This window comes from Anopheles maculipalpis, chromosome 3RL (genome assembly GCF_943734695.1).
Source record: "Anopheles maculipalpis chromosome 3RL, idAnoMacuDA_375_x, whole genome shotgun sequence".
Taxonomy (NCBI): domain Eukaryota; kingdom Metazoa; phylum Arthropoda; class Insecta; order Diptera; family Culicidae; genus Anopheles; species Anopheles maculipalpis.
This window is the reverse complement of record NC_064872.1, coordinates 12,243,495-12,261,767: the sequence shown is the minus strand read 5'-3', so window position 1 is coordinate 12,261,767 and position 18,273 is coordinate 12,243,495. Positions and strand designations below refer to the sequence as shown.

The window sequence follows — 18,273 nt, the reverse complement described above, 5'->3', positions numbered from 1 at the left end:
ACGCGTTTTACGAAGTTTTATTGGACTTTATGTAGAACATTTTGTACAACCTCATGTAAAATTATTTTTGTGAGTTTACCCTTTTTTTGTAAGTACATTTTTGTTTTTCGGTAAGCCGATTACCACTAACGAATCAATCTAAAATATAAACGTTTATCCGGATCACCGGTTTCTTTTCATTCGAGCCACATCTCAAAGCAGCGCCATCGGGCGGCAAGTTCGACAAGCTCTTCAGCCTATAGTTCCAATGAAAGCTAATAGAGGGCTCTTGCAAGGCACGTCGGCTCCCACCGCGGTTTGTGTCTTTGCCCGTGCGAGCACAGACGGTGTAAACCGTTGGGGAAAAAAGCGAGCACGCCACAGCAAAATAGACACCATCAAAATAACTTTCTAGTGTATTTATAAAAAAAGGGAAAAAATAAACACTTACGGAAATAGTTGAGCGCCTCTCGTGTCTGCTCCGTCGTCAAACCGAGCCCTTCCGTCGGTATCGGCAACGCTGGATACTGCACGAACCAATCTTGATTCTCGTACCCACCGAACGTGGTAGTCGTATCCGCCCGGATCTTGTATCGTGGGATTTGCTCCTCGAGCAGGGAGAAAATCTCCACCTCGGGTAAGTCGTCGGTGCTGCATAGTTCTGTTGATGAAGAACAGATTTGGGGGTAAATATTAGAAGAAGGACAATAGGCATATCTTTTTAAGTTCATGGATCAGTAACATCGGGTAATACATAAGATAAATAATTATTTTAAAAATAAGGAAATCATTCAATATCCTTGGTCCGACATTACTGGATTTCCTTGACCTTGTTTTATTCAAACATTAGCACGATAGTATCTCCTGCATACGGAGAGGCAATGCCTCTACCAGGTCGGTTACCGGACCCTCCCATTAGAATACCTCAATATGGGTAAATTTTCAGAGCTGTAAATATATGCAATTTGTCTGCATGTGTATGTGCTTGCGCACTTGAAATCTATTTGGAACTTGCGGACAGGATGTCGCTGTTCGTTGAACGAAATAGGCGATGAAAATTTACTGATGGACAGCAGCTGTTTTTAGAAAACGGGTGTTCAACAAACATTACGTTGAAAACACACAATCAGTAATGCATCACGTGGCGTAAAAGTTGCAGGGTGTCAGCTATTTCGAAGACACATAAATGGTGCAATAATAGCGAGAGAGAAAACAATGCAATAATATATTTTTAAGGTATAAATTTCTTAGAAAAAGAGTTGATTCATTCACTACACATGATTTGATAATAATGACTATGATGTGTTAGCTCTTCGCAATCATTTATCATTACGCTTTTCAAGTGTGATGCTTATCTTTACACAACTCCACTATAAAACATTATCATACTGCTCTATAAATACAAGTAGTTGTGAGTTTCCTGTTATTTTGAATCGTGACAAATCGACGATCCATAATATAAAACGCTGACTGTAAAAGTTTTCTGCTGTGCTGACTAAACGTCCACAGTTTGCGTACGGTATGTAGCCGGTGTTTTGGAAACTCTTTCTCTCTCCTTTCTGTCTTTACATCTTGGCAACTTCAAAACCATACATAGAAAAAAACAGGGACATGATCATCATTGGTCCGCAATCTCTTCACGGTAGCAGCAACGGAATCAGAGCATAACAGTCGGTGAAATCGACCACTTGTCGCAGGTCATCGGAACGAATCCAACCATTTAATTTGCTACAGTTTATCAACTTACTATTGAATTGAGATATTTTTTTAAATTTATCTTCGTGTTTTTGATTTGATCTATTTGATCAATATAACAAGCAATTCTTCTTTGGCATGCATAATCGATTTTAAAAGATTCTTAACTAACAACGATCATAATTTCTCAGATCGCTTTCAAAACTACACATCAACGTTATAGAGTATCTCTCTCTTTTTTCACTATTTTCGAGTTCGCTTCTACAGAGAGAAGCAATACGTATTGCAGCACATCATGCAAACCCAGGCACCCAGGTTCCAATTCCTCATCAGCATAACCAACTCTCCATTTTGGTTCGCGGTCGAATTATGTCGAAACAATGTGCCGGCACATTTAATCGTTTGCACCACCGCTTCTGCTTGCCGCCAAGCCGCATAAATTCATTCACACATTTTTGCATGGTTTACGCAAAGCGTTTGAATGGGTTCGAACATTCCACACGTCGTCACACATTGGTCACAATTCATGCGCAGTTTGGTTTGGAGGCAAGCGAGAATGATGAACAGGGCATGAAATATGGAATTGACCAAACAAACAGCAGATGTTGATTGGCGTGCTTTATAGACATATCATTAAAAAAAACAGTTGAAATAGTACAAACAAATCTTCTTTTCAAATATTACTGTTACTATAAACAACGCTTGACGAAAATGCTACTCACCCGTTATGCATCCAACGTCTCGCTTTTCCGTAATTTTAGAGGCCTGCTGCATAAGCAATCGCTTGCTTGGCAGCCCTGGCAAATGCTTTTCGATTGTCGCCTGAGTGTTGGGGCTCAGGGGAATCCTGGCCCCACATTGTGAGGCAGCCAGTTTGGATTGATACTGTTCCTGTAAGGAGAAAGGTAAGAAAAAGTTTTACATTAGTTTTAGTTGATAATTACTAAGCGGATAGCGAAATACCATTCTAATTATACACCCCCAAAGTCAAGGTTACGTTGCTGTCAATGTTAATTCACACTTTAACCTTTATTTAACGAGATGCCAGCGAGAGTGACCAACAAATTTCCCACATTAAGCACGATTATCATTCCTAACACCATGTTAAATTATGTCCATCTTGTTAAGCGTTCGTGAGCAAGTGAAAAGGTTAAAGTGACCAATTTTCCGTACCACAACGAAAGGGCAGGGTTATCCCATCTTTCCCTCTTCCTTTCATGTGTCTGAGATGGTGGGCGGCTTGGTGTGCGAATCACTTGTTCGGTGACATAATTACGCGTCGATTAGCTGTACGGATTGTGGTGCGGATCCGCACAGAAAGGGAACGAGTTTTACATAACTGAAAGCCATTGAACTACTAACTTCGTGCGGTGGTTGATGTCAAGCACCAAAGTCCGTCGTCTGTGCGACAGTTTCAGAGTGTTGCCAATGTTGATCGTAACGATTAAAAGAAATGCGAATTAAAAATATCGCACAACATTTAGTATGTGAGCGAATCACTAAGCATGAGAGGGGCCTACTGGCTATATCATAATCAAAGCATGTATACAAATAAACCGGCGGCGGTTGATCAATTTGGGGCATTCAAATGAAATAAATTCATTAGATGGAGTTGTTGTACAGTGACACAAGCATTTAAATTGATTTTTTGTCTATCATTAATCATTTTGATATTAATTTTCAATCTGAACTGTTAGAAGTTCCAATAGTAACTCTATCGATCTTTCAGCAACTGTCAAATGTCAAATGCTCTAGCAATTAAAAAGTAGACCACATCTTTCACGATCACTGTACAGTTTGCAATATGCGGAAAGTTAACAAGCATTTACATTATTCATGCCTCTACTAAATAAACAATTCACAAAGCTGGTGTGACTTTACTACAAACTCTTGCAGGCTTGGCAACGTATCAATGCAGTACAGTGCCAAAATCCATGCTAGCAAACGAATGCTGGTTGTCAAACACATTTGCCGTCCTACTTACACGACCGAATGAACCACCTCAATTATACTCTCGAGTAAAAATTGCTTGCTTCTGCTCGCTAGTCAATGAAGGACGACGTGCAGATCCCAAAAATAAAATTAAAAAACATAAATCATCTCTATTCGCAAGCACTTGAAATAGTTCTTCGGTTATGCAACGGCTCGTTCTACAGCAGACGACTTGCGCGTCTGAACAGAGGCTTGACCCTTAGAGCTGAGGCGGTGCATATCGATTTTTATACGAAGACCGCACTCACATTGGGTCAGGTCAGGAGTTTAACGAACTTCCGACGACTTCCGTTGCAGGCACACACACGTGAAACGTGTTTTGTTGTGCATAATTTACTGCATTCCCGCCAACGGCAAGACACCGTATGAAAGCACGTACAATAATTCCTTTTATGGCAAAATGTAAACTTCTTGAAACAGACGGACAAATTTTACATACAGAAAATCTGAACCCCTTTCGAAGCCGTGTGAAGCTCCGGGATAAACTGGTAATTAAGCCACGGTATGCTGTGGATCCGGAAGGATTAGATGGCAAGCAGCCAGACATGCATGTACGTCAAATTATCTTTACCATACCGACAAAACGGTATCTTTAATTTCACTCTAGCCCGCCAGACAGATAGCGGTAAAATGTGATAAGATCCAATACAAACAACAAAAAACAAATACAATATATGTTTAGAGCGAGTACAGTCCATAGAAATAGACTAGCTGATAGTGAAAAGCGCACTGAGTAAGAATAGTCATCATATTGATAAAATCAAAAACTGCATAAAACATTTAAAACACAAATTTGGCTTCATTACGGCTCGAAAAAGTTGGAACTAGAGGTGAGAAAAATTGTAACTGATTCCCGACGATTCCACAAAAAGATAGGAAGGTCGGAATCGAATGAACTGATTGAATACGATTCCAAACATTTTTATCGGTTGCCAACATCGGTTCCGACGGTTCTGACGGTTTAGAAAGTTACGGACGATCCCAGACAATTCCTATGATTCCAGCCGACTCCAACGTCCCAAACAGTCGATTTCATTGATTCGGAATTGAAACAGGAATCAAACGGGGTCGGAACCGTGTGTTGGAACGTTATTTCGCAAATAAAAAAAACCTTTAACTGTTCCTAGTTTTCAAAGCATTGTTTCTGCTGCAAATAGTAAACAAACAATTAGCAATCAACAAGTGTGAAGAGAAACAACAGACCAATGCAGTGTGCCGATACAGAACAAGATCACGCCTGGTGCAGCGCACCCACATCTAAAGATCCGTAATTAGTCGAAGAAATTACAGTTTGCCAGCAGCAATCAGCTTATAACAGAACATTTGCTAACGTCTTGTGGTGAAGTTTTGGTTTCGTAGGGTTTTCTTTGAGCTTAGGTTTCATTTGCAGCCAAACTTACGCATAGTGGTGAGCTGCTGGCGGTGAAAATGTACCGTTCCCGAAAGTATCCAACGCATAGTGTGGCCTTAACGTAGCTTAGCACGTTATTTGAGTGGAGCATGCCGGAAAAACGCTGATGTCAGCTGCACTTTTCATATCAAATAAATCCCTTCACCTCCATTGGTAGGCACCAGGGTTGGTTTTTCTTTCACTGAAATCACCACACTCACTGCACACCAACAAATAAAGTAATTTTCTTCCTCACACAGCTACAAGTAGCCATTTTTTCTGGTCGTTGATAAGTTTTGGAGAAATAAACAGGTACGGGGTAGGGCAAACAGAAATTTCAAATCTCGAGGCGCGTTACACTTTAGTTACACAATATGTTCCGTTTTTCTTGGCCGTAACACGGGCCCAGCTTCACGACAGCAACGAGTGCGCTAACCAGCGAAAATCGAACACTGTTCGAAGCGAACCGAAACTAGAGCATCCAGCCACGATCAACATCAAAACCATCGCACGTTAGGACGCTCTTCTGGCACAGGCACAGGTTGATTTGTTTTGTTTGTTCTTTGCTGTGCACCTTACTGAGCGGCGAGGAATGTAAATATTTTCGAAGTAAAGTGTAAATTATAGTAAAATAATAATAAACGACACACAACAACGTGCTCGAGCAGAGGGTATTTGTACTTTTACACCAGGTGGATTTTCCATGAGGCAACGAATGAAAAACTATCAAAATTTTGGATAATTTAAAAGACCACATCGCCACTATTATGCTTCCACGCACTCTCTAGGGCGATCGTAAACGTTTCTTGCAATCTTCCTAACCATGAACTCAAGCGCATCCCCCGACGGACGACTCCCTTTGTTGCACACCATCGCATCGGGGTACCTTTGTTCGCAAGCAACTCGGGAAATTACATCAATTTGAGCGACCACACGGCACAATGTGCGAAACCGAGACGATCGCGGCTGTTTGAACGATTCGTCACGAGGAATCGTCACTTAGCCGGGTGTTTTGCTCCGACGCCAATTGGACGCGAAGTTTCGTTAGCGAGATGCGACTGATGCACTTCGTTTACGTTTCGAGGAATCAAAATAGATTCAACATCGAAAAAAAAAAACCCCCAGCGCGCGCCGGAAGTGTCCAAAGGCAAGGATAAGTGGGCAAAGGCGCTTGGAAGGTAGCAGGGAACAATGCAATAAATCTTTGAGTAAGTTTGGTTGCTCGAAATTGTATTGGATTGAGTCATAAGTCATGTCACTTGATGGAAATAGACACACACACACACTTGGGACAAAATACTTTAACGAAAATTTAATTGCAACGGTATAAAAGCCAGCGTATCTTCAATAGATAAACCTCTAAAATTTCTCAACAAATCATACTCACAATAAACTGTCATATTTATAGATGCTTTGAATAAATTTTCATACATTACTTAGGATAAATTTAACATCTCAACGCATCCAAGATCAGAAGCTTATATCTCCATCAAATCGCCATAATTATTCTCCGTCACACGTTTTCACATGCTCGCTAAGGAAATGAACTTGAAAACCGGCCACATTTCAGTGCCATCCGTTCGTTAGGTAACTGGTTTCACACGATATAGCCTTATGCGTGACTAGCACCAGATGTCTCTAGCTCTTTGCGTGAATCCTAGCACTAGCAGCACGTTTCCCGTGAAAACGCTAAAGAATGTATTCTGCACCTATGTCTCCTCATGGGTTGGCAAGGCGAAGAAGAAAAAAAAAGTCGAGAGATCATAATTAACACAAACTCTTCTCGTAACGAGAGGTGTTCACAATCTGTGTAAACAATTGTGGCAAACGGTTTTTTACGATTGCGCTGAAGTAAAAGAGACACAGCCGTCGAATAACTGAACGATCATCGAACGTAACGTCCAACTCGCCACCGCAAACCATAAAAAAGAGTAATAAGCATTTACCTTTCTTCAGTAACTTTTTACATGATTTGTTTTGAGCGGTTCGGTGGTAAATGTGATAGCGGCGTCGGTCTGAACATGGCAGTACTCGTGTTCAAATCCCATCTGGATCGTTCCACCACAGTGAAGGAGGAATAACTATCCAACTTATGCGGACTTACCACCGAGGTCGGCAGGCCAAGAGGAAGAAGAGGATAAATACTGCGATAACTTAAGAAATAAAATCGAGTATGCACAAGATAAGGTAGAGAATAAGGTGGAATTGCCTTATCATTATGTTTGTATAAATTAGTTATCACAAGCAGTGTTTTTATTAATTAATTATAAATAAATAAATAAATAAATAGTAAATAACTTAAGAAATCTATTCTTAAGAAAAGATTAATTTCCAAAAAATTCAAAAAAATCATGAAGGACAGCCTCACCTTATTGCTTGTTTCCCATAGTGTTGTATATTTTTTTTAATAAAAATCAAAAATTTGATTTTAAGGGAAGCGGAAACCAAGACCGAATACTTCATTAAGACTCGATTATATCATCCACCTTTGTGGCTTGGCAACATGGAAACATGCAAAGCAAAGGAAAAGCAAGGAAAGAACGGATGAAAAATGCCAGCTAAGAAGCTCCGATTGAATAAATTATGCTTCGCAAAACAATGCCCCGCCGACGATTGTTCATAACACGGCCGTCCATGCATCACAACTCGCGAAGAAAGTACCTTAACTATGCGTGGAAAAGCTCTTGCTGTGAACATAACTCGATTGATTACATCACACACCTCGTTGGTGAGAGATAATGAAGCGAAATAAAAAAGATGCAAAATTGTGGGGAAAATTTTGGTTAATGAATCGTTTAAAAATAACTGTCTAACGCCCCGTTTAGTATTTAGTCTAGAAATGTTGGCAAAAAGAAACAAAAAAAAAAAAAGGACAGACTGACAAATTGTCTCTCGTGCTGGCGTTAAGAATGATCTCGTGAGAAACTACGTCATTTACGCTGTAGTTTGCCAACCTCACAGTTGTCTGGTGCGAACGGACGTGCCAGGACTAGCACGGATAGACCAATGGCTTGAGAAATATAAATTTGTCGATGATGCACGACATCATATGACACTCAAAGCGTGAGGTTGTATAAATCGGCTCTGACGATAAAGGTTTGGTTTTGTGTGTGGTTTTTGGTCGAAAAAAAAGGAAGAAGGTCATCGTTTGAATTGCAAAAATAAACTATGATCCTTTCGCCCTTAAACTTTGCTTTTTTGTGAGTGTCTGACTTGTAGACTACATATGACTTATTGATCTGCCCCAGATAGTCAGTCATGAGTGGATAATTAACTCATCTAAAATAGCAGCAACTAACGAACAAGGATTAAGGAATGATAGGATAACTTAATAGCAGTCTAATCTTTTTCGAGGAGCAATACGGCCAGGCCGTGCATCATCAATAAATAAATCTTCTTAGCTTAACCACCTTCTAGTCAGTTCTCACTACGGGATAGGATTTTCGGATCAGGTCCGAAGAGGATTTGAACTCCGATCCTGCCGTCTAATCTTATCTAGGCTCCATTAACAGTCTCACATCAAAACTTCATATTTGTGTACAAAACAATACGGCCTAAGCAATGCAACAATCAGTAAATGAACCACCTTGGTTAGGTAAATGTGTACAAATCATGTCAAGAAGGTAAAAAATGGCAACCTAAATTTAGCATCTCACAACAAACCCGTTCAACAGTCATCATTTTAGTGGTTTTACAAATGGCGCAAAATGTTTGTACGCAAGGACTTTCCTATTTTTTTTTTGCCATGAACTGTTCTGGTGTCCAATTTACACTTTAAACGACAAAACAAGCATACACACACGTTCGCAACGAAACCGTAGAAGAACACTTTTCGCCAAAAATTGACTGACGAAGAAAAGCTGTCTCAAATTGGCTGTCGCTTTGCATTGAATTTCCCCACCGACAGGTCAATGTCACACGTCCGAACGTTTTTAAAAGGCTAAATAGCAAATAGCTGCTTTGCACAAAAAAAAAAGCTGTAACAAGTTACTCAAAAACCGTTCACTAAATGCAAAGGATTCGTCACTAACCGCCGCTGGTCGCAATCGCACAAAGTGAGCTTGTTAGAAATATGGCGCACAATGTTATCAGGAATTCACGTGTACCTCCTCTGTCGATGCATCTAGAAGTTATCACCCGTTAACTTCACTTACATGCTTAAATACAACAGTATAAATAATATTACTTACTGTGTCGTAATTTTTTTTAATAAGACACATTTTACTGATTTGATTCGGTGGATCTCAGAGCACTTTTTTCGCACTGCACAACTCATTGAACCCGTCTGATGCAAGCAACATCCACTGTTGCAGTAAGCCCACGCATGCGGACCCAATGAACCAACACCTTCAAACCGTGACTGGACGAGATATCGACTCAAATCGTGTCGTATCGCACTACTCGCAGACGCCGTTAACAAAACGACGAGCCTGAAATTTGGTGGCTACTTGTTGTAAGCTACTCCTCAGTTCCTGTTTCCGTTATAGAAAAAAAGAAAAAATGGGGCTTGTAATTTCAACAACGTGCGAATCAAACATACCGTTGCAATATACACCTACAGCCTTGCTGCTGCTAACAGAGTCGTCAAAAAAAAAAAAACGTCTCAAACAACATTCGAAACGAATGCTCTTCCAGTTGGTCGTGGTATCTGTCCCACTTCCACAACAATCTGTTGTTGCATCCAAGCACCACCATATGAGGCAACACGGCAAATTATATTCGCGCTCTACGCGGTCCGCAGTCGCCAAGTGCCGCTAGATAAACGTGTGCGCCAAATCACGTATGCACTTTTCCGAAGTTATGGATTTTTTTGTTTGTTTGTTGGCCCAACAATTGGGGAAGGTCACCGTAAATTTTCAAAATTGTTGACCGCATGTTACGATGAAGTGAAGGATTGCAATTAAAGATATATTTCTTTATTTTAGCTAACAAATGGGAAGATAATAACCTTTCAACAATAAATATTCTTTATTGGTATTATTTCAAAAATATTTCTGCATCTTGCATAAATTGAGTTTATGTTTACCATATAGCTTTCATAAAATATTATTTTTTTAACATAACACTCCAATAACAAGCTATAAAGTATTCATTTTGTGGATGATTCCAGAATAATCAATAAACCTTTCATAATTATCACCAGAGAGGCTATGACCTACTTTTATTATGTTCAATCAAATCGATATTGAGCGCCGAACAAGTTACATGTCATTAGATAACAGAAACATTACAAGGTCTCAAGGCCAAACATGTTGAATAAGTAAAAAATCAGCCGCAAATTTCACCGAAAAACGATGTAAAACTAGGTTGAGTGTAAGCTTGTTTTTCGAAAAATAAACTTTTTATGCGATTTGTACAAAGCTCTATAAAAAAAAATCTGAAATTTAAGCAATTTAGCAAATAAATATTCAATCCATTGAATGTGTTAAAACCTCGTGGACAAGAGTTCTTTAAATGCGGACCTCAAGTTATTGTTTCACAGTGCAAAACTTAGTTATCCGAGTTAAATAAAATATTTGTCTCGGATTGACAGTTGGCCCAAGAAATCCAGGGATCTCTGCATTAAACACTGCACCGAGAAGGAGACAATGTGGCTTATCGTCACAAGCTTTATCCGCGTGCTTCTTTTCTTGAATTTTGTTCCGGCTGTTTATTTTATGCTTCTTTTTACGCACATAAATTTAATCCTTGTCAAGCATAGAACATCGGCCCAATTTTGCTGCCGTCTGCAGCAAAACTAGCCAGACAGAATGGAACCACATGTATCGCTACTAGCAGCGTTCATGATGTCTGCAAAACTGAGGCAACGGAGTGAAGAGAGATAATTATTATTTGTTTGTATTTGTTCGTGTGTTTTCTCTTTTATAACCTGAAAAGAAAAGTATAAATAATGCTTAGCCTCTTACAATAAAGTCTACAAGCGTTCTCATGAGTTGAATAAGAAAAAAAACTTAAAACAAACATTCGAAAGAAACCCCTTTTAGAGTATTGCACAAGCGACACACGAATGGAATCAGCACCAACCGCGCTGTCCTATGATTAATTGATAACAAAGCTAAAGGAAGCTTAATCACTTCCAGCGTGGGTCGTATTTGAAATAAGCTAAAGGGCTTGGACTTTCTTAGATCACGAGACAAGCCCCTCTCCCCGCAGAGTTCTTATCAAGCGCGTGACGTCAAAATGTTCGCTCTCAAAGTTGAAGGACGTTGCTAGCGCTTCCAATCGCGTTCGAGGGATCTGGAGGGGCAATTGGAGCACTACTGTTGCACGTCTGGCAAAGCTTTTACAAATAAAGAGTTTCTCTCGCAAACTGCATGATTGGTTTGGGTGAATCTATTATAAGGGCTAGGCTTCGAGTGAGATCAAATATAGATCCAGTCAGCACGCTCAAAGGCGTCATTAGCTGCTCCAAAGAATATACTCCAACTTACAATCGCACACCACTCGAAACGATTGGCTCCGATGGGGTAAAAATGCAGCGCCAAGATTTAAGAATGCACGTCCACCCGCTGCGCGCAATTCCGAAGATGTTATTAATAGAACTTTCCCTAAACCTTCGTTGGAACTAGGTGGGTGAGCCGTATGCTGGTGAATCATGCTTGTTAGGTTCTATTCCCGGAGTCCGCTACCGGGTCGTATCGGATGCAGCCAAAAAACAGATATTTCTTCCCTAATTTTTTTTTACTTACAACCAAGAACTATATCTAAGCGTTGAGAAGAAAGTTTTGTTGTTTAAAGAATTAGAAATACATTACAAATCTTGAAGAAAACAAATAAATAAAACAATTCTTTCAACCAAGTGTGACTTTACTCCAGTATGAGTTGTTTGAAAGCAGAACGCAAGCACGAACTTCACGAACAAATTCGAGAGAGAGAGACACCTAATTGGACGTAGCTGAAACATTAAACCGGGACGTTCGCCACACTCACGTTGTACGGTAAGATATTTTTGAAAATAAATCCACACTACGTTGGTGTTAACTGTCAACTTAACGACTTCTCTGCATCATGTAGTATGAGGCGTTGCTTATACTTGTTGTTAAATGTTGTGTTCCTGCCGGCAAGTGCAGCGATGCATGTTGCATATGAAGTGTATGATAATTCAGTATGACAGGAAGCAGCAACATTTTCGGTATGAACATGAACGCATCCTCTCGCACAACGGGTAGAAAGGAAAACCGAAAACCCAGCCAATTTCATGCCGCTACAAAAATCATTCATATTTTGATATAATTTATCCGGTTAGTCTGTTAAACTAGCATTTATTAAAATGAGTATATTTTATGGCGCATAAAATTGTCTTTAATGAACACATAAAATATCTTATCCTGAAACTGCTCCGTATCGTTGAAAGTGAAAAGGTTAACAAATTCACCACACAAACGCTTTTTGATCAAAAGCACACTCATAAACGCAAACCGAAAGGCTAAGATTAGGGCAACATTTCCACATGGCAGCCCAACGGCAACGGGTACGGCTAAAATGAACGGATTGTGTTGCAGCAGCAGATGAAAGCCCTAATTAAGTGGCAAACGAGGAAAATTGAAACCAGATGAGCGGATCCATTTTCATCGTCCGAAGCAATTTGTAAGCGGCACGTGGTGGTGTTGCATTTTAGGTATTTTGTCGTTTTTTTTTTTTAGCCGTGAAACCCTACTACAAGATGCATAAAACCAAACCGTACACAACGCACTGGACAGGAAATGGATGTGATGTTTTTTTTTTTTAAAGAGCGATGCTCGTAACTCTAGGCGGATTTTCACGTGACGGTGGAACGTCACACGGCTTGGGAAGAAACTGTAACAATTTATCGATTCCGAATATAAATCTTATTTTCGAGAAAGGAATGGATTAACTACTTTCTACGGTGTGACCTCCACGTGAGGCAGTCTAAATGTAGTCTTTAGGCATTCTATTTAAAAATAAAAACAATGATGCAGACTTTAACCAATATAAGATTATCAAAATTTTATTTTATTTGATTATTTGATAAATTTTTTTTGAAATTATTGTTAGCATTCATTATTCGGTAAAAAATGTTACTTTTACAAGTTTTAAACAGTTCTCTTATCTATTTAACGAATTTATTGTACTTTACTACATTTTACTACATCGATACCGCTTTTCAGGTTTAGCGCCGTTCTCTGCCACCACAAAATCTCGGCCCTTCTGGCGGACACAGACAATCTTCTGTCCGTGAGGACGTCCTAAAGTTACTTCATTGGCTCGGTGGTCTGGTGCCATTCGCATTACCCGACCAGTCGACCAGAGTGTAGCGAGTCTAATACGCTGCACAATCGCGAGATCACCATACAGCTGGCAGAGCTGGCGAGTTTAGCGACTCTTCTATTATCCTTCAGCACATATGCGACCAATTGTCTTTTAGAAGGCTCGCGAATGCGGCTAAACGGACTGACAAACAGTAAATATGTAAAATAAATTCATGTCTACTTTGCTGTAATAAACAGCCATGAAGATCTTGGACAAAACATGCAAATTTAAATGAACCAAATTATGTTGATCAAGAATAGCTTGAAAGGCTCGATTAATCTACGAATTCCGGATTTTTTCGGTTCGGCTTACTAGACTTGCTAATATCATGTAGTAGGATAATCAGTCCTCACTACGGGAGAACGGTCCGGATAAGATTTGAACTCCGGACCTGTCGTTTGCAGACCGGCGCCGTTGTCGTATCCCCACTGGGCCGTTCTCTCTTCTAAATCGAACCATAAAAGGCATTTAGCGCAAAAAAAACTGATACAGGAATCGTTGATAGACACAATTTTGCGCTATAATTGCGACGCATAGGGTTTTAATTACAGGCAGAAACGAACCTTCGAAACGACCTGTTCTTTTTGCCTCCCTTTATCAGCTCCGTCAAGTGCAACCCACGCCGATAGATCGCGGGTTTCCTAAGTTCCTTTAGCTTGGCAGCACGATAACATCAGTCTCCTACCGCGCAGTAATGATAAGTCTTCGGGTTAGTCGAGTGTTATCTCAAAATATGCGTACGGTGATGATTCGCCGGTACGGTTGGAAACATGAGAAAACAGATTACCGGTACGTACCCTTTTCTGATGAAATGCAATGCGTGCCGGGTTAGGGTTGGCGATGATTGTACGATGGGGCGATGATTGTGCAGCAGTAGTTACAATCGATACAATGGTAAATTATTCCAGTCTGCTAATTTGTGCATTGTTTGTTGCTGTATTTCCGTTTTATCGGCTCACTTTTGTGCGCTTCGTTCTTGTGTCTAAAAATGAAAAAAAAGGAAAACATTTTAGTAAAATTCGTTTAAAGACATAAGTGATGAAATGTCCATATAAATATCCAGATAAATGTAAGATGTGGATCATCAGTAGAATAAAACAGTTCACACCTTTTTCCAACTCATTTTTATCGCTTTAATTGGCCCCACTTTGGCGGTCGATAAAATTATGCAATTTGATACGCAAAGTCGGTCACCCATGGGATGGAAAGCAACCCCCGCTCTACATACAGATGCACTTGCACCGGGCATAACACCGTTTCCGTACGCGTTCTGCATCACACGCCACACGTGCGTGGAAGCCAACAAAATAAAAAAATAGGAAAAGACTGCATTTCGTACACTTTGAACTTGAGATACTCGTCGTGAGCTTCTGGTTCATTCGCTCGTTTCGTAGCTCCCCGAAATGGTGCACACACACCGTTTATAGTTTCTTATTTCGTGGTTTTTTTCATGAATTAAACAAAGCAAGCGTCGTCGTCGTGGTCATCGTTGCCATCGTAATACAAAAAAAAAAAACGCACACTTGATTTCCCCGTCTTCTGTTTGGTGTACTTCACACCTGGCGGTACCCCGCCGAATGAAACAACACCGTGGCGCCGAAAAGAAGGGGAAAACCGCACATTTGTGTTGTGTTCAAGGTTAGGGTCAAATGCGGATGCTTCGAAAATTAAGAAACGATCGGCAAAGAATTTTCGGGCCTAGTTTTGGAGGTAGTAGCAGCAGTTTTTCTATTAAGTCGTTCCATGGCTCCACGCCATGAAATGACCGGTCTGAGTATATATCCGATACGAGGATTCTCCTGGAAGACGCGCCAGCAAGTTTTCGTAATCGGCGTTGTAATATCGTGTAGTTGTACCAAAATTACAGAAAAGGAATTGTACAGTAAAATGTATATCCCCTTGTTGAATACAAGGGCTCATTCATACACATACCACATACACACGACGATCGTGCGTGTGTTTTACACACACGGGGTTGCTGTTTGTACGTCGAAGATCGAAGCTATTCGCCGCTACACATAGAAAGGGGGATGACATAATCGACTGTTCCGACCAACAAAAACCACAATAACACCGCTGATTCCTTCGTCGTACGGACGGTAAATTCAGTAGTAAGTCTCACCGTAACCGATACCATTCACCAGATATTGTTTAATCGTATACACGCATATTTACCTAATTTAATGCAATTTTGATGCAGTAGGATCAAACGCTATGATGGCTTCCTTGGATGATTATTCCCTTTCCGTTGCCACGGATGACGAAAGATGGTTCTATCAAAACACTCACGCTCTCGCTCTTTCTCACACGTGTGCGCACAGCTGATATGGGAGCTTTTTATCCTTAAACGTACTGAAGGATACTATGCGATGGGGCTTGATTTTCCCACGCTTCCTCACCTCATTTCGTCACTCTTTACCACTTTCGCACACACACACATACATCCAACACACATATATTTGCGAAAAATACGATGTGAGAGCGCGGTGGACGACGTTCTACCAATAGGCTGTGCTTATATTTTCCTTCCCAAAAGAAAAACCAAGCACGGGGGGTGACTCCTTTTTTGACTATATTCCGTGCCGCCGTTTCGATTCGTTCCACCGGCTGATTACGGTAGCCAGCAGCCAGCCCCTTCACTTTTTTTCGTATTTTCTGCTTTAAGAGTAGGTTTTCCTACTCATGGGGGTTTTTTCCGTTTCGATTTCGTGAAGAAAATTTTCACCACCGTGAGAGCATTTATGACCAATTTTAACGGCACACATACACCAGCGCGACAAGAGAGCACACACGTTACGCGCTCACTTTGTTTTGCTTTCCTTCTTGCCTTTAAGGGGGGGATGTTTCCGATTTTTCACTACACACAGACACGGGATTTCACGAACAGAGCACAGCGTTTGAAGATCGATTATTTACCATTTCACAAGCTCGCTGAGTAACAAAACTGCAATTGAAATTCACAAACACTTTCTAGAGGTGCGCTACACTTTATAACCAACAGCGGCTCTGCTGTTTAGCAGCTTCGGTTTTAATTATACTAAGCAAACGGTTTTAACACAACAGTAAAGCTTTTAACAACAATTCTTTTCTGCACACAAACCAATAAACATGGGCAGAAAAGAATGGACAGGGACAACTTTTTGCACTAACTTTCTCACACTCGGCTCGCTTGACGTCGTCGTCGCCGTCGTTGTTGCCGAGGCCACCCAGAAACACTCACGTAATTTTCGCGCACACACATCGAATGTGCAGAATGTGAGAAATATTTGTACCTTTTTTGCTTCACAAAATGTGATTATTTTCACCAGCGGGTTCAGCTGTGGTTGCTTCTGCTGCTGCCCGCTCCTACTGCACGGGATACCATAACAACAAGATACCGATCAACGAAGCTAGGGGATGAAATCATCTGCTCCTCTGTGTTCACTGCACCGAAAGCCTAAACGCTTCAAACTTTGTGCTGTTGTTTACCGGGAACGATTGCTTTCTTCAGGGTTTCACTTTATCGTGTTTTGGGCTTCACCCACGTACACGATTCTTTGGGTTGGGAAGTATTTTTATTCACTTTTTGGAGGAATCAAGGAACGGTCGCGCACACTAGAGGAGCTCATTGCATGTTATCTTTTTTTGTATGGGGCAAGAAAAAATTTAGCATGTCAATTTTGACACGTTCAGCCTGACGCTAGCTGTCAAATTTGTAATGACAGCGAGCAGATCGGGTTTGGCCATGGCTGAACAGCATATTAAGATGAGTGTACACGTGTTGGATCGAAATTACGTTTTTTTGAGGTTTTTGTATAAATTTTGAAGTATTTATTTTCATTAGAACCGACAGTAAATATTTGTTTGGGAATAATCAGCATTTACATGACAAAATGATGTTTTCTGTCGGAACCGTAGCTTTCTTTATTTTAGCATAATTTTTATTTCAAGGACACGGACCACGGAAGATTTCAAAGTCCAAATTTTGGGTTCTCATGAGTATGCTCCATGCCACAGGTAATTTTAAACTGTTGAAATCGATGCTTAAATGTAGAAAACATCCCAAAATTATGGATTCATTCTTTTCTCCATTGCCACTTTTAACTTGTGCCTAAGCGTGATTCCAAAGCAAGAAAATTTCACAAACACTCCTGTGAACCTAATTTTTTTTTGAATATCTCGTGGCCATTGGCCAATAAGCGTTAATTTTTTCGAATAATAATACTTTAAAAATATACATCGCATACGTAATAGCGCTGCAGTTTTTGGTAACGCTTCTGTTGATCTTGGACACAACACATTGTTTCTTGTATGCAAGTCAAGTTTAGTGAGTACGTGAACCAAAGACGTAATGTTTATAGCAAATTTCTGAGGTCGTTGCAGATACGCTCCCTGTATAATTTTTGGCGTTATAGTGAAAGATTTATTTTCGACCAATCTTTTTAAAATATTTTCCTATTACTATTTTCCTAAGTTTTTTTTACAATAAAGCTTGAGCTTGGAAAAATGCATTGATGCATTGATGAAATTTTCTGCATACGAAAAAGTATGCGCATTAAAACTTAAGGATGGCATAATTTTAATCATTAACAAATCCATATGAAGGTCATTATGAGTGTTATGACCGTATGCCGTAGAAAATTTAGAGATAATATCAATTATGCTGTCTATTCCCAATCAATTCCATCTTACCTATGACTTACAAAACCTTTACAAAACGCACCTTTAACCAAAGGTGTAAAAGTTCCTATGGCACATGATTTCTGGGGTTAAGCTTCGAGAACGCTGTTATCTCCCCTCGCTAGGCAATAGTTTCGTATGACAGGAAGGTTCAAAGGAATGGGCAGCATTTTGCCAGCCGAATACCGTCGTCTGATGGTATTTGTTCCATCAAACATTCGGAGGGAGCGTTGAGATGACTCGGAACATCGGGAACTGATACGCATTGTGTGAATTGTGACACACCG

General features: G+C 40.3%; 2 protein-coding genes across 3 annotated transcripts in view; both read right to left on the bottom strand.

Moving 5' to 3' along the window:
- Positions 1-18,273, bottom strand: part of LOC126565129 (peroxisomal biogenesis factor 19) — a 349,045-nt gene that overhangs the window by 83,559 nt on the left and 247,213 nt on the right. The gene's annotated exons all lie outside the window — the stretch shown is intronic.
- LOC126563922 (trafficking kinesin-binding protein milt) overlaps positions 1-18,273 on the bottom strand; it is a 139,470-nt gene that overhangs the window by 65,391 nt on the left and 55,806 nt on the right. Inside the window, exons 1-2 of one of the 2 annotated variants that reach the window (XM_050220723.1) lie at positions 2,397-2,565; positions 431-640 (exon numbers count right to left, since the gene is read on the bottom strand). In XM_050220723.1, coding sequence (XP_050076680.1) covers positions 431-640; positions 2,397-2,448 — 262 coding nt within the window. In that variant the 5' untranslated portion in view covers positions 2,449-2,565. Of the gene's footprint in view, positions 1-430; positions 641-2,396; positions 2,566-18,273 lie in introns of those variants that run through there. The other variant, XM_050220726.1, reaches the window with a different exon arrangement.